Raw genomic sequence first — 17,316 nt, forward strand, 5'->3', positions numbered from 1 at the left:
TTGCTTATGGAGGAAGAATAAGAACTAGTAAGAAAATAGAAGAAAACCCAGAGGGGTGTGTATGTACATACAGTGGAGCCCCGCCTTACGAACGCATCGCGTTACGTTAAATCCGCCGTACGAAGCATTTGAACGCAAAAATTTTGCCTCGCCTCACGATAAAAAACTCGCCTTGCATGATTTGTTTGGGACGCGTCCCACATGTGGCCTCAGCGCCAGTGTTTACAAGCCAGCCAGTGCGGTCGCATCCATGCATACATTCGATACATTTCACCTTATCCCAGTTTTTTTGTGCTTGTAACTGCAAAATAAGTCACCATGGGCCCCAAGAAAGCTTCTAGTGCCAACCCTGTGGTAAAAAGGGTGAGAATTAGTATGGAAATTAAGAAAGATTTTGAAGGGTTTGGGGCTAACCCTGAGAAGCCTATGCCAGTTGTGGAATCCATTGTGCCTACTTCAAAGATTAAGGAAATGTGTGCAAAGTGGGTTGAAGTACAAACCTTTATGGATGAAAATCACCCTAACACAGCTATTGCAAGCCGTGCTGGTGACTATTACAATGACAATGTTGTGGCCCATTTTAGGCAGATCTTAAAGGAACGGGAGGTACATACCTCTGTGGACAGATTTGTTGTGCGGCAGAGGTCCAGTGGCTCTCAAGCTGGTCCTAGTGGCATTAAAAGAAGATGGGAAGTAACCCCGGAAAAGGACTTGCTACCTCAAGTCCTAATGTAAGGGGATTCCCCTTCTAAACAATAACTTCCACACACTCCCCTCCTCCCATCCCATCAGTCATCACCAGATCTTCAATAAAGGTAAGTGTCATGTATTCTATTCTTAGTAGAGTAGTAATTGTGCATGTCTTCTTCAGTTTGTGTGTTTTAAAATTAATATTTCATGTGGTAAAAAAAAATTTTTTTTTCATACTTTGGGGTGTCTTGCACGGATTAATTTGATTTCCATTATTTTCTATGGGGAAAATTAATTCGCCTTACAATAATTTCGGCTCACGATGAGCTCTCAGGAACGGATTAATATCGTAAGGCGGGGGTCCACTGTATATGCTTGTACATGTATGTGTAGTGTGACGTAAGTGTAAGTAGAAGTAGCAAGGCGTACCTGAAATCTTGCATGTTTATGAGACAGAAAAAAGACACCAGCAATCCTACCATCATATAAAACAAGTACAGGCTTCTATTTTACACTCACCTGGCAGGACGGTAGTACCTCCTTGGGCGGCTGCTGTCTGCCAACCTGCTTCCTAAAAAAGACATTGTATATACATATATATGAAAAGCAATGCTAATCCTAACTTAAAGTATTTGACAGGCAGCCTTTGAATATTTCGAGGTTTTGAATAACAAAACAAAGAAATATAGTTTTCTACTTAGTACTTGCAGCACATTCCATCTCATTTATATGCATCTTTTGGAGAGAAAATATTTTTTGGGGGAAATTAAATATTTTTTTCTATCCCGTTATTTTTTAACCATAGATGTCATGGTGGAGTTCATGATGTCTCACATGATGAAGAAGCTTCCCATCGAACTCTTTCACCAAAATGTCAACATCATTCACCGCTTGTTGTGCTACCAGAAGCGCAATTCAGTGAGACTACCTTACAACTGGAAAGATCTTTGGGCAGCTCTAATTGCTCTTGCTAAATTTCTGGTCACAAATGAAGCCTATCTAGCCAAAAAAATGAATATTTTTCAACTGGCTCATCAGGTGAGTAAGGAAGGCACGTGGCACTGAAAGTTGGTAAATATGTTTTTAGGATTGCTATATATCTCTTTATAATATTTCATCTAGGAATTTTAGTTTTTGTAATAAGGAATGAACTTATAATTTCCTGATCCTTGCCCAAGCAATTGAGATATATAATTAATATGGCTAACTTATATATAGTCGGACTTGAGTCCTGGAAATGGGAAGTACAATGCCTGCACTTTAAAGGAGGGGTTTGGGATATTGGCAGTTTGGAGGGATATGTTGTGTATCTTTATATGTGTATGCTTCTAAACTGTTGTATTCTGAGCACCTCTGCAAAAACAGTGATAATGTGCGAGTGTGGTGAAAGTGTTGAATGATGATGAAAGTATTTTCTTTTTGGGGATTTTCTTTCTTTTTTGGGTCACCCTGCCTCGGTGGGAGATGGCCGACTTGTAGAAAAAAAAAAATGGCTAACTTAAATGTAAAGCATTTTTTTTTTTTACTTAACACATCAGCCATTTCTCACCAAGATAGGGTGGCCCGAAAAAGAAAAACTTTCACCATCATTCACTCCATCACTGTCTTGCCAGAGGTGCACTTACACTATAGCTATGAAACTGCAACATTAACACCCCTCCTTCAGAGTGTAGGCACTGTACTTCCCATCTCCAGGACTTGGGTCCGGCCTGCCGGTTTCCCTGAATCCCTTCATAAATACTGCCCTGCTCACACTCCAACAGCACGTCAAGTCCTAAAAACCATTTGTTTCCATTCGCTCCTATCTTATCACACTCACATATGCTTGCTGGAAGTTCAAGCCCCTCGCACACAAAACCTCCTTTACTCCCTCCCTCCAATCTTTCCTAGGCCGACACCTACCCTGCCTTCCCTTTACTACAGATTTATACACTCTCAAAGTCATTCCATTGTGTTCCACCCTCTCTACATGTCCGAACCACCTCAACAACCCCTCCTAAGCTCTCTGGATAATAGTTTTGGTAATCCCGCACCTCCTCCTAATTTCCAAACTACGAATTCTCTGCATTATATTCACACCACACATTGCCCTCAGACATGACATCTCCACTGCCTCCAGCCTTCTCCTTGTTGCAACATTCACCACCTATGCTTCACACCCATATAAGAGCATTGGTATAACTATACAGTGGTACCTTGACTTAAGAGTTTAATTCATTCCATGACAGAGCTTGTAACTCAGTTTGCTTGTAGTATATCAAATCAATTTTCCTCAATGAAATTAATTCAAATGCCATTAATCTGTTCCAGAGGAATTCCTGGCTCTCGGGAGGCAGGAGAAAGTACTTGAATATAACGCTAATATCAACTCTACAGCTTATTTATCTATCACAATTGATCTGATGAATAAAATATGTCATTATGTGACAAGTGGTGGCTGCCAATCCCGAGGTAAAAATAATTATCACACTGACCATATCTTCCCATTCTTGCCCTTTTAAGAGAAAATGGAATATTTATGAGGCTAACTGCACTAGATTGCTGGTTTCATAAGGAAAACACTGAAACAAAAGCGATTTTCTCGTGTTTTTCTATGATTTCATGCTTTAATTCAATGGACATTATCCTCCTTTTCTCAGCACTTTCCTTTGCACTTACTTTCTTAGAACCTTTAGTTAGAAAAAAGAAATTTGGCAAAAGAACTGGACAAAAAGCAGAAAACGCTGGGATGCTGGGCAGACGTTGTGGCATTCTGTGCGTCAATTAGTGGCAGCATATCTGAAGCTCGCTCATAACTCGGATTTTGGCTTACAACTCAAAGCAAAAAATTGACCAAGCGACTGCTCATAACTCGGAAAACTCGTAAGTTGGGGCACTCATAAGTTAAGTTACCACTGTACTCTTGTACATTCCCCTCTTTGCTTCCATGCATTTAAAATTATTATTATTATATTCAAAAGTAAGTGCTAAACCCACAAGGGTCATACAGCACTGCAAAGAATTTAAAAAAAAATAATTTTCTTTGAACTTGAGATAAAAATTTCCAAAAGTTTACTAGCACATTAAGAGACCATACAATAAGTGTCAGGGGCCCGAGACTGTTCAACTGCCTCCCAGCATACATAAGGGGGATTACCAACAGACCCCTAGCAGTCTTCAAGTTGGCACTGGACAAGCACCTAAAGTCGGTTCCTGACCAGCCGGGCTGTGGCTCGTACGTTGGTTTGCGTGCAGCCAGCAGCAACAGCCTGGTTGATCAGGCTCTGATCCACCAGGAGGCCTGGTCACAGACCGGGCCGCGGGGGCGTTGACCCCCGGAACTCTCTTCAGGTAAACTCCAGGTAAACAAAGAGAAAGTTAAATATTTCAGTGGAAGAAATGATGAGTAGCTATGAAATTCCATGGACCCTCGGTTATCAGCCGTAATCCTTTCCAGAAAGTCGGCCTTAATCCGAAAAGGCCTAAAACTGAAATCATATTTCCCATAAGAATTAATGTAAATATAATTAATCCGTTTCAGACACCCAAAAATATTAACAAAAAATACATTTTTGAAGATTAACTATAGTTTTACATGCACAAAACAATGAGAAAGAAATATAAAGCAGTAATTTTAATATTAAATGAACATTACATACATTTATTGAAGACTTTTGTTGGCATATGGAAGAAGGAGAGGAGGGGAGAGGGAGGAGAGTTTATTGTTTGGAAGAGGAATCCCCCTCTGTAAGGAGGGTTACTTCCCTTCTTTGTCTTTTACTGCCACTAGGACTAGCGTGAGAGTCATTGCACCCCTGTCGCACAAAAAACTGTCCAGAGAGGTTTGTTTCTGGCGTCTCTTTAAGATTTGCCTAAAATGGGACAAGGTTTTGACACTGAACATGTTGATATGGCTTGTTTGAGCTTGGTCAGGGTGATATTTCTCCACAAAACTTTGCACCTCCCTCCACTTTGCACGAATGTCCTTAATCACTAAAGAAGGCACATTCTCCTCTCTCTCTTCCTCCTCCTCTGAAGCAATTTCCTCGGCTGTGGTCTGTTGCTGTTGCAGATGAAGGTCTTGCAGCTCTTCAGTGGTTAGCTCTTCCCTGTGGTCCTCCTCCAACTCTTTCACATCCTGGCCACTTACATCTAACCCCATGGACTTCCCCAAAGACACAATAGATTCCACAACAGGCATAGGGTTGTCAGGATCAGCCTCACACCCTTCAAAATCCTTGTCGAGGACACATTCTAACCACTGTTTTCTGCAAGCAGGGTTCAAAGTCCTGGAAGTCACTCCCTGCTAAGAATTACCTATAAGGCTTATACAATGGAGGATATTGAAATGATTCCTCCAGAACACTCTTAGGGTCAGGTCAGTGTCCGAGGTCACTTCAAAGCACCTTTGAAACATTGCTTTTGTGTAGAGCTTTTTGAAGTTAGAAATGACCTGCTAGTCCATGGGCTGGATGAGAGGAGTTGTGTTAGGAGGCAAGAACTTCACTGTTATAAAACTTAACTCCACAGACAATTGGTCTACCAAGTTTGGAGGATGAGTAGGAGCATTGTCCAGTACCAGGAGGCACTTGAGTGGCAATTTATTTTCCTGGAGGTATTTTTTCACACTGGCCAAACACTTCATGGACCCAATCAATGAAAATTTGCCTTGTGATCCATGCCTTTTTATTAGCTTTCCACAACACACACAATTTACTCTTGACGACATTGTTTTTCTTGAACACTCTGGAATTTTTAGTGTGATACACCAGTGAAGGCTTCACTTTGAAATCCCCACTAGCATTACCACAAAACAAAAGAGTAAGCCTATCCTTCATAGGCTTGTGTCCTGGCAGTGCCTTTTCCTCCTGCGTGATGTAGGTCCTGTTTGGCATTTTCTTCCAAAAGAGGCCTGTTTTGTCACAATTGAACACTTGCTGGGGGAGGAATCCTTCAGCCTCTTTGTAATCCTTGAATTCATGCACAAATTCTTCAGCCGCACATTTCTCTGAACTTGCAGCCTCGCCATGCCTTACCACATTGTGTATGCCACTATGCTTCTTAAATCTCTCAAACCAGCCTTTGCTGGCCTTAAATTCACTAACAGCAGCACTTGTTCCAGGCGTTTTATTCATGAGATCTGCATGCAACTGCCTTGCCTTTTCACAAATGATCAACTCCACAACACTATCTCCCATTAATTGTTTATCGTTGATCCACGCCAATAATACCTTCTCCACATCTTCGATTACTGGTGATCTTTGTTTCATTATCATATTTACCCCTTTCGCAACATAGCTTCCTTGATTTCTACTTTCTTTGCCAGGATGAAAGTGATTGTTGATTTGGATTTCCCATAAATCCTAGCAAGCTCCAAGACACATACACCACTCTCGTACTTTGCCACACTAATTTCTTTCTTGAATTCTATTGTGTTTCTCACTTTCTTTACCAGAAGGCTGGCACTAGGAACTTTCTTTGGTCCCATGGTGGCTTGTTTCACAGTTGCACTCAATAAATAACCTCAAAAAAAAAAATGGATTATAACGAAATGTTTGGATGAATGCACGGAGCCTTGCTCACTCACTGAGATACACAGCCAGACTGACTCACAAACGCAAGGAGAGGCGGGTGGATGCATCCAATATGGCTAATTTCCGAGTTGCAGGCCAAATTTCAGGATAGAATTTCGGCCAAAAAAGCAGCCTAAATCCGAATTGGCCAGTATCTGGAACAGCCGATAACCGAGGGTCCACTGTGTATTGGGTTGTATAAAACGAAATATTATTTGTGTAGGTTGTAGATGCGATGTTGGAATGTGAATTATTAGTAACTTTGAAAGATTATAAAATGGAAAATATGACTGTAGTACTATATACAGATGTAACAATACTAAATCAATAGTATGACTCACGAAATCATAATGACACGATTGCAAACAAACCATACCACGGGTGGGGGTTTGAACCTTGGTTAGAGAGTCTCAAAAAACTCTGACTCTCTGACCGCGGGTTCAAACTCCACCCGTGGTATTTTTTTTTTTTTTCTAAATCAGTAGTCTTAGGACTAGTTTCTTTTGTAGACTAGTCAGCAGTGAAATACCTAAAAATGGTTATATTATGAGTACATTTAAATTATAAAAGTTATGTTATGTATCAATACTCTCCTGCCTTCCACCCAAGATTTATACATCTTCACCATCCTATGAAAGCTTTAAAACAGTGTGTGCTAAAATATGATAGTAGTTGTGTTCATTTAGGAATATTTTTTAACACACTGGTCATCTCTCACTGGGGTAGAAAAGCCAAGACCGTTTATATACAACTTTTTTTTTTTTTTAACATTCCGGCTGTCTCTCACCAAGGCAGGGTGACCTGATAAAGAAACATATTCACCATCATTCACACTCACTGTCTTGCCAGAGGTGTGCAGATATGACAGTTTAGATGTCCCTCTAAATAGCAAATAGATCTGCACCAGTGTACAGTGGAACCTCTACTTGTGAGTGTGTCCACGTGTGAATTTTTTCCAAATACGAGCAGTCGATGGGTCGATTTTTTGCTTCCATACGCGAGCAAAATTTCCACAAGCGAGCAGACCTCAAGGCAGGTTCCTTGACACTGGTGAGGGGCTCTTGCTCTTGATCTCGGGAATTGTATCTCATTTGTTTGTTGGACTATCTTATTGAAACTTGGGCAATGTATGATGGAAAGATGCTTCTTAACGTACACCAAAAATGAAAGAAATCTAAGCATAAATAATGGAGTTCACTTCTCAGCAATTAACCACCCGTTAGCGGTAATTTTGAATGGTTTTTATTATTATATTCTCGTTTTTTGGTCTCATTTGATAGAATGGAAGATATATTACAGAAATAGATATGATTTTGATTGCTTTCATGATGAAAAGTTCCTTGAAATTGAGCTCAACCTTGGAGAAATGGTCCATTGCTTGGCTGTTTCAGAGTAAACAAATGTCCATTCCAACATGCAGTCGTGAATGGGTTGACATTTTTTATGCAGTTATTGCAATAAGGATTAACAGTAATTCTTATATTTTTTGTGTGAATAAAAATTACAAATTATTTATATAATAATAATGGAGGGGCAACTGATATATCAGATCATTATTTAGTTATAGCTACAGTTAGAGTAAGAGGTAGATGGGAAAAGAGGAAGGTGGCAACAACAAGTAAGAGGGAGGTGAAAGTGTATAAACTAAGGGAGGAGGAAGTTCGGGGGAGATATAAGCGACTGTTGGCAGAAAGGTGGGCTAGTGCAAAGATGAGTAGTGGGGGGGGGGGGGTTGAAGAGGGTTGGAATAGTTTTAAAAATGCAGTATTAGAATGTGGGGCAGAAGTTTGTGGATATAGGAGGGTGGGGGCAGGTGAAAAGAGGAGTGATTGGTGGAATGATGAAGTAAAGGGTGTGATAAAAGAGAAAAAGTTAGCTTATGAGAGGTTTTTACAAAGCAGAAATGGTATAAGAAAAGCAGAGTATATGGACAGTAAAAGAAAGGTGAAGAGAGTGGTGAGAGAGTGCAAAAGGAGAGCAGATGATAGAGTGGGAGAGGCACTGTCAAGAAATTTTAATGAAAATAAGAAAAAATTTTGGAGTGAGTTTAACAAGTTAAGAAACCCTAGGGAAAGTATGGATTTGTCAGTTAAAAACAGAGTAGGGGAGTTAGTAGATGGGGAGAGGGAGGTATTAGGTAGATGGCGAGAATATTTTGAGGAACTTTTAAATGTTGACGAAGAAAGGGAGGTGGTAATTTCATGCACTGGTCAGGGAGGTATACCATCTTTTAGGAGTGAAGAAGAGCAGAATGTAAGTGTGGGGGAGGTACGTGAGGCATTACGTAGAATGAAAGGGGGTAAAGCAGCTGGAACTGATGGGATCATGACAGAAATGTTAAAAGCAGGGGGGGATATAGTGTTGGAGTGGTTGGTACTTTTGTTTAATAAATGTATGAAAGAGGGGAAGGTACCTAGGGATTGGCGGAGAGCATGTATAGTCCCTTTATATAAAGGGAAAGGGGACAAAAGAGATTGTAAAAATTATAGAGGAATAAGTTTATTGAGTATACCAGGAAAAGTGTATGGTAGGGTTATAATTGAAAGAATTAGAGGTAAGACAGAATGTAGGATTGCGGATGAGCAAGGAGGTTTCAGAGTGGGTAGGGGATGTGTAGATCAAGTGTTTACATTGAAGCATATATGTGAACAGTATTTAGATAAAGGTAGGGAAGTTTTTATTGCATTTATGGATTTAGAAAAGGCATATGATAGAGTGGATAGGGGAGCAATGTGGCAGATGTTGCAAGTACAGTGGACCCCCGGTTAACGATTTTAATCCGTGCAAGAGGGCTCATCGTTATGCGAAATAATCGTTATGCGAATGAATTTTCCCCATAAGAAATAATGGAAATAAAATTAATCCGTGCAAGACGCCCAAAAGTATGAAAAAATTTTTTTTTTACCACATGAAATGTTAATTTTAATACACACAAACTGAAAAAGGCATGCACAATTACATGACACTTACTTTTATTGAAGATCTGGTGATGATTGATGGGATGGGAGGAGGGGAGAGCATTATCTTCTTACTGTTTAGAAGGGGAATCCCCTTCCATTACGACTTGAGGTAGCAAGTCCTTTTCCGGGGTTACTTCCCTTCTTCTTTTAATGCCACTAGGACCAGCTTGAGAGTCACTGGACCTCTGTCGCACAACAAATCTGTCCATAGAGCTCTGTACCTCCCGTTCCTTTATGATTTGTCTAAAATGGGCCACAACATTGTCATTGAAATAGTCACCAGCACGGCTTGCAACAGCTGTGTCAGGGTGATTTTCATCTATAAAGGTTTGCAGTTCAACCCACTGTGCACACATTTCCTTAATCTTTGAAGTAGGCACAATGGATTCCACAACTGGCATAGGCTTCTCAGGGTTAGCCCCAAACCCTTCAAAATCTTTCTTAATTTCCATACTAATTCTCACCCTTTTTACCACAGGGTTGGCACTAGAAGCTTTCTTGGGGCCCATGGTCACTTATTTTCCAGAAACAGCACCGAAAACACTGTAATAATACGAAATATTCCGAGTGTATGCTTGGATGTTACCGCGGAGGCTGGCTGGTAAACAATGGGACGGCCGGCACATGTGAGGCTGGCTGAGGGCACATTGGACGCGTCTCGGACGAAAATCGGTAAGCGGGTTTTTAATCGGTATGCGCGGCAAAAATTTTGCGATAAAAGTAATCGGTATGCGGAAAAATCGCTATGTGATGCCATCGTTATGCGGGGGTCCACTGTATATGGAATAGGTGGTAAGTTACTAAATGCTGTAAAGAGTTTTTATGAGGATAGTGAGGCTCAGGTTAGGGTGTGTAGAAGAGAGGGAGACTACTTCCCGGTAAAAGTAGGTCTTAGACAGGGATGTGTAATGTCACCATGGTTGTTTAATATATTTATAGATGGGGTTGTAAAAGAAGTAAATGCTAGGGTGTTCGGGAGATGGGTGGGATTAAATTATGGGGAATCAAATTCAAAATGGGAATTAACACAGTTACTTTTTGCTGATGATACTGTGCTTATGGGAGATTCTAAAGAAAAACTGCAAAGGTTAGTGGATGAGTTTGGGAATGTGTGTAAAGGTAGAAAGTTGAAAGTGAACATAGAAAAGAGTAAGATGATGAGGGTATCAAATGATTTAGATAAAGAAAAATTGGATATCAAATTAGGGAGGAGGAGTATGGAAGAAGTAAATGTTTTCAGATACTTGGGAGTTGACGTGTCGGTGGATGGATTTATGAAGGATGAGGTTAATCATAGAATTGATGAGGGAAAAAAGGTGAGTGGTGCATTGAGGTATATGTGGAGTCAAAAAATGTTATCTATGGAAGCAAAGAAGGGAATGTATGAAAGTATAGTAGTACCAACACTCTTATATGGGTGTGAAACTTGGGTGGTAAATGCAGCAGCGAGGAGACGGTTGGAGGCAGTGGAGATGTCCTGTCTAAGGGCAATGTGTGGTGTAAATATTATGCAGAAAATTCGGAATGTGGAAATTAGGAAAAGGTGTGGAGTTAATAAAAGTATTAGTCAGAGGGCAGAAGAGGGGTTGTTGAGGTGGTTTGGTCATTTAGAGAGAATGGATCAAAGTAGAATGACATGGAAAGCATATAAATCTATAGGGGAAGGAAGGCGAGGTAGGGGTCGTCCTCGAAAGGGTTGGAGAGAGGGGGTAAAGGAGGTTTTGTGGGCAAGGGGCTTGGACTTCCAGCAAGCGTGCGTGAGCGTGTTAGATAGGAGTGAATGGAGACGAATGGTACTTGGGACCTGACGATCTGTTGGAGTGTGAGCAGCGTAATATTTAGTGAAGGGATTCAGGGAAACCGGTTATTTTCATATAGTTGGACTGGAGTCCTGGAAATGGGAAGTACAATGCCTGCACTTTAAAGGAGGGGTTTGGGATATTGGCAGTTTGGAGGGATATGTTGTGTATCTTTATACGTTTATGCTTCTAAACTTGTATTCTCAGCACCTCTGCAAAAACAGTGATTATGTGTGAGTGTGGTGAAAGTGTTGAATGATGATGAAAGCATTTTCTTTTTGGGGATTTTCTTTCTTTTTTGGGTCACCCTGCCTCGGTGGGAGACGGCCAACTTGTTAAAAAAAAAAAAAAAATAATGATTCTAGGTAGTAGGTTGGTGGACAGCAACTGCCCAGGGAGGTACTACCGTCCTGCCAAGTGAGTGTAAAACGAAGCCTGTAATTGTTTTATATGATGGTAGGATTGCTGGTGTCTTTTTATTCTGCCTCGTACACATGCAAGATTTCAGGTACGTCTTGCTACTTCTACTTACACTTAGGTCACATTACACATACATGTACAAACATATATATACACACCCGTCTGGGTTTTCTTCTATTTTCTTTCTAGTTCTTGTTCTTGTTTATTTCCTCTTATCTCCATGGGGAAGTGGAACAGAATTCTTCCTCCATAAGCCATGCGTGTTGTAAGAGGCGACTAAAATGCCGGGAGCAAGGGGCTAGTAACCCCTTCTCCTGTATATATTACTAAATTTGAAAGGAGAAACTTTCGTTTTTCCTTTTGGGCCAGCCCGCCTCGGTGGGATATGGCCAGTGTGTTGAAAGAAAGAAAGAAAGATATATATTAATAATGTACTACATATAATAATTATAATAATAGACGGCTTCAAAAGCCGTCACTAGATGGCAGTGTTCACCACAACAAAGAGGGAGCGGTTGTGGCTGCCTCCACCTATTACATAATGACATATTTTATTCATTCTAGAGTATATATCATGTTTTTATGTTATTTATATTGTTTGTTATGTCATATTAGATGAACTGTGATATATAAATAAGCTGTATAGATGATATTTGTATTTTGCCCGGTCTCCAGACAAACTCTCGTCCACTGCTGACACCACTCATTCCACTACATACATGACATATTTTATTCATTCTAGAGTATATATCATGTTTCTACATTATTTATATTGTTTGTTATGTCATAGTAGATGAACCATGATAGATAAATAAGCCATATACATGATATTAGCGAAATTATTCATGAAGTATTTTATCCAGTCACCAGACAAACTCTCATCCACCGCCAACACCGCCCATACCACTATATGAATGACATATTTTATTCATTTTAGAGTATGTATCAGGTTTCTATGTTATTTATATTGTTTATTATGTCATATTAGATGAAGTAAGATACATAAATAAGCTGTAGAGTTGATATTAGCGAAATTATGGAAGTACAAAATTCCACTGGAAGGTATTAATTGCATTTCACTTAATTTAAATGAGGGAAATTGACTCTGCAAATGAGAAAATCCAGTTGCGAGCAATGTCATGGAACGGATTAAACTCGCAGGTAGAGGTTCCACTATATTTGTTAGTTTGTTTCTTTTTGCTATTTTATGTGAATACTCTAAGAAAAACTTCCTTCAGCTTTCCAGTTCTGAGGTACAAGACTGCCTCACACATCTGATCTGTTACTACCAGTACTAATCAGGCACTCTGAACCCTCATCACCACCCTCACTAAAATCCTGTGTCTTCTGAAGTCTGGTAAAATGTTGTCATAATAATAATGTGTGTAAAGATTATTCTGAAAAAAAATATCACTGTTTAAGACATGCAAATAGGGTTTTAAGTTTTTTTTTATGTAATTTCAGAATGTTTAAAGGAAGTCATGGTGATTAGTTATTCAGTTGAATTTCACAACATTATAAGGAAATTCATTTCCATATGATGACTTTAATTTTAAGTGTTAAGTAAATGGCTGCCTAATGGTAGGCATAAGGAATAATTGTTAAAATGAGCTAAGAACAAAAAAATTACAGACTGCAAAAGCACATTAATTAGGCAGAACCTGTTGAAGCAGAAGAAAACTAAAATCAGCAACCCATGGAAAATATTAGCTCTTCAAGTTTGTTTTTGCTTGTTGCAGGTAATGAATATTTTCAACTTATTCATCACATATGGAGACACATTCTTGTCAACACCCTCAAGTTATGATGAACTGTATTATGAAATTATGCGTATGCACCAGGTACTGTATAGAAACTATTTTATTTTTCCAGTTAATTTATTCATTCTTCTGATTGTATTTTAAATCTCTTAATAATACTGTATTTATATAAGTTCTTGTTTCATTAATAAATATTTGTCCGAAATTACCATTTGAAAAGATCCCATAAATATTTATTTTGCAGGTATTTGAAAATATGTATTCAATGAGTCTTCGTTACTCTCGGACAGACGGAGATTACAAAGAAAGTGCTCAGAAGCTTACAAACTGCCTTGGAAATGTGAGGTGAGTTCTGACCATCATAAAGAGAGCATATTTAGGTAACTTTAATTTCCTGTTTTTCTCCTTGATGTTTTTGAAGCTTTCTTTTGGGGGGTAATCATGCATTATTTTTACTCTGGTATTTTGGTGGTGTCTATAGGAGCTTGGAGGGATATTCCAATGTAACATTAGACTGGGAGATAAAACTCTTAGTTCTCTGCATAAGATTCCGATAGCAGTCTTAGTTTAGTGCAGCAGTGTGCATTCATTGCATTAGACCCTTGAGGGTCTACACCCCGGATCTGAAAAGTGTCCACAGAATCCAAGAATTGTCAAAAAAAAAATAAATTATATTTTCTTGTGAAATGGTAGAGAATCTTTTTCTGCAGGTAATAAAACAAAAAGTACGAAATTTGATGGAAAATTTACGAAATTACACTTTCATGAATTTTGCTGTGTCAGTGATATTTATGCATCATCGATTTTGCCCACTTTGAGTTCTATTTTAGGCCAATTACATTGTTCCAGTAGACCATAGTATGTCTTCCATTTTATCAACTGAGCACAAAAAATTGCCCAATCATTTATTTCAATTGCCCAATAAAGTGATCAGAAATTGGTAATTTGGCCAATTTCACACAAATTTCAAAATACCCCAGTTTCAAAATAGGGTTCAGAATAAACAATGCAGGCATTCCTGGCACTAAAATAATATTTCCTCTGTTCATTAGTTATGTTCCCAAGCCTCTCTCTTATATTACACTTGATTTTCATTTTGAATTTTTATTCATAGAAAAAATAGAAGATTTACTGTTATGCATTATTGTAATAATTGTAATGTCATCACACTTGTAAATGCATATTAGACCAACTAGTTGGGCATGTATTGGACAAGTGATGTGATTTTTTTACTCTGGAATATCAACAAAAATCAAATATTTCTGCTATTTTGAGCTCAATTTCAAGCTACTTCCAGTCCTGAAACTAATCAGAATCATATCTGTTTCAGTAATATATCTTCCTTTCTATCAAATGTTACCAAGAAACCGAGAATAAAACAATAAAAAAATCTGAAAATAAACCACAAATTTACTATTTTAAATCAAAAACCCAGTCACAGTTTGTTTCCCACATCATGCACTGTATGGGGCAGGATTTTTTTTTTTTTTTTTGTATAGTGTACACTCACCACACAGACCCATTCTCTCACATCTAGGCCAAAATTTACCCCTCACAACTTATCTGAGTGAGCTGAGCTCATGACATAGTTCTACAGCACTGACCCAAAGTTCAAAACTGAAGAACTACGGCACTGACCCTCAAGTGGTTAAAGTTGGTTTGCATTAACTTTTAGTACTGTATACTGTATTTAATTCAAAAGTATATCTGAAAACTCCAGATGCTTGCATCAAGAAAAGAATTGTTACTGGATATAAATGGTCCTAGGTAGTAGGTTGGTAGACAGCAACCACTCAGAAAGGTACTACAGTCCTGTTAGCTGAGTGTAAAATGGAAACCTGTAATTGTTTTACATGATGGTAGGATTGCTGGTGTCTTTTTTTCTCTTTCATAAACATGTGAGATAACAGGTGTATCTTACTACTTCTACTTACACTTAAGTCATACTACACATACATTTTTTTTTTTAACACCTCGGCTGTTTCCCACCGAGGCAGGGTGACCCAGAATGAAAGAAAAAACTTTTATCATCATTCAACACTTTCACCATCACTCACACATAATCACTGTCTTTGCAGAGGTGCTCAGATATGGTAGCTTAGACATCCCTCCAGACTGCCAATATCCCAAACTATTCATTTAAAGTGAAGGCATTGTGCTCCCCACTTCCAGGACTCAAGTCCGGGTAACCGGCTTCCCTGAATCCCTTCACAAAATATTACCCTGCTCACACTACAAGAGCTCGTCAGGTCCCAAAATCTATTCGTCTGAATTCACTCCTATTTAACATGCTCATGCACGCTTTACCCCCTCCCTCCAACTTTTTCGGGGACAACCCCTACCCCTCCTTCCTTCCCCTACAGATTTATATGCTCTCCAAGTCATTCTATGTACTTTGTTCCATTCTCTCTAAATGATCAAACCACCTCAACAGCCCCTCTTCAGCCCTCTAACTAATACTTTTAGTAGCTCCACACCTGCTTCTAATTTCCACACTATGAATTCTCTGCATAATGTTTACACCACACATTGCCCTTAGACACGACATCTCCACTGCTTCCAGCCGCCGCCTCCTCACTGCAGCATTTACAACCCACGTTTCACACCCATATAAGAGTGTTGGTACATTCCCTTCTTTGCCTCCATGGATAATGTTCTTTGTCTCCACAGATACCTCAATGCCCCACTCGCCTTTTTTCCTTCATCAGTTCTGTGGTTAACCTCATCCTTCATAAACCCATCTGCTGACAAGTCAACTCCCAAATATCTGAAAACATTCACTTCTTCCAAACTCCCTTCTCCATTGTGATATCCAGTTTTTCTTTTTCTAAATTGTTTAATACCCTCATCACCTTACTCATATCTATGTTCACTTTCAACATTTTACCTTTGCACACCCTCCCAAACTCGTCCACTAACCTTTGCAACTTTTCTTTAGAATCCCTGTAAAGCACAGTATCATCAGCTAAAGTAACTGTGTCATCTCCCATACATGTAAACAAACACATATTTACACACCCATCTGGGTTTTCTTCTATTTTCTTAACAGTTCTTGTTCTTTATTTCCTCTTATCTCCATGGGAAAGTAGAGAAGAATTCTTCCTCCATAAACCATGTGTGTTGTAAGAGGCAACTAAAATACCGGGAGCAAGGGACTAGTAACACCTTCTCCCCTATAAATAACTAAATTTAAACAGAGAAACTTTCGTTATTCTTTTTAAGTCACCCTGCCTCAGTGGGATATGGCAGGTTTGTTGAAAAAAACAAATGGGTAAATTCAATATTGTGTGATTTATAATAAAAGTGGAATGTTATGTAAAAATTTATTTGGAATCCTTAGTGCATAAAATTTTTAAAAACCTAATAAATTGTGCAGTAAGTTAATTTCTGTATAGTATCTTTACCTTTTATTATTACTATTTATGTACAGATTAACTTCTGTATTTTATATGTTCTTTATTTTTGTCTTTGCAGATCCATCATCAACCATTTCACTCCAAAGCTAGACAAATGGAGTCAAGAACATGGCATCTCAACTCTTACTGAAGAACAGGTTAGTCATATATTTTTTAGAGAAGAATTATACTAATTAATTTTTGTGAAAATCCCTTCTGATTATCTTTATGCTAAATTTTTTTGTTTTCCAAATATACATTTTTATTGATATGCAAAAAATTTAATGAAGGTATCCTTTGTTTTGTTAGGTAGATGCTTTCCAACTTTATGACACCTGCTTTAATCTCAATCAGGTCATCATCATTTAATTCTTCCTTATGAGAATCATCAGTACATTTTGCAAACCTCGCTTATAAGATGTATTTATATAGCACAAAGGGAATCAGTGGTAGAAATCTTCATATAGCAAACTCATAAGTGAGGGGCCCCTGTGCTATAGTTTATCTTACATTGTTAATTGTTTAAAAAAAGTACAATAGACATTTAGTTAACTGTAATGAAGAAGACATAGGTGTCTAAATAATCCAAAATATGTTTGCAAAGAGTACAGATATTTTTGGCTGCTTTGAGGTACTAGTAAATATTATTGCTTTCACATAGAATTTTGCAGCTTTTGTTTTCTCACCAAGTGTGAAATATGAAAGGCTCAAGCCTTCATTTTGTGAAATCTGCAATTACT

At 38.6% G+C, this 17,316-nt stretch overlaps 1 protein-coding gene across 4 annotated transcripts in view; it reads left to right on the forward strand.

Annotated features, from left to right (window-relative positions):
- The window catches only part of LOC128702942 (armadillo-like helical domain-containing protein 3), a 93,651-nt gene that overhangs the window by 61,296 nt on the left and 15,039 nt on the right, over positions 1–17,316 (forward strand). For all 4 annotated transcript variants that reach the window (XM_053797427.2, XM_070091900.1, XM_070091899.1 and 1 more), the window contains 4 exons: positions 1,496–1,728; positions 13,161–13,262; positions 13,426–13,526; positions 16,656–16,734. In XM_053797427.2, coding sequence (XP_053653402.2) covers positions 1,496–1,728; positions 13,161–13,262; positions 13,426–13,526; positions 16,656–16,734 — 515 coding nt within the window. The remainder of the gene's footprint in view (positions 1–1,495; positions 1,729–13,160; positions 13,263–13,425; positions 13,527–16,655; positions 16,735–17,316) is intronic.

Source organism: Cherax quadricarinatus, chromosome 37, assembly GCF_038502225.1.
Source record: "Cherax quadricarinatus isolate ZL_2023a chromosome 37, ASM3850222v1, whole genome shotgun sequence".
Classification (NCBI taxonomy): Eukaryota; Metazoa; Arthropoda; class Malacostraca; order Decapoda; family Parastacidae; genus Cherax; species Cherax quadricarinatus.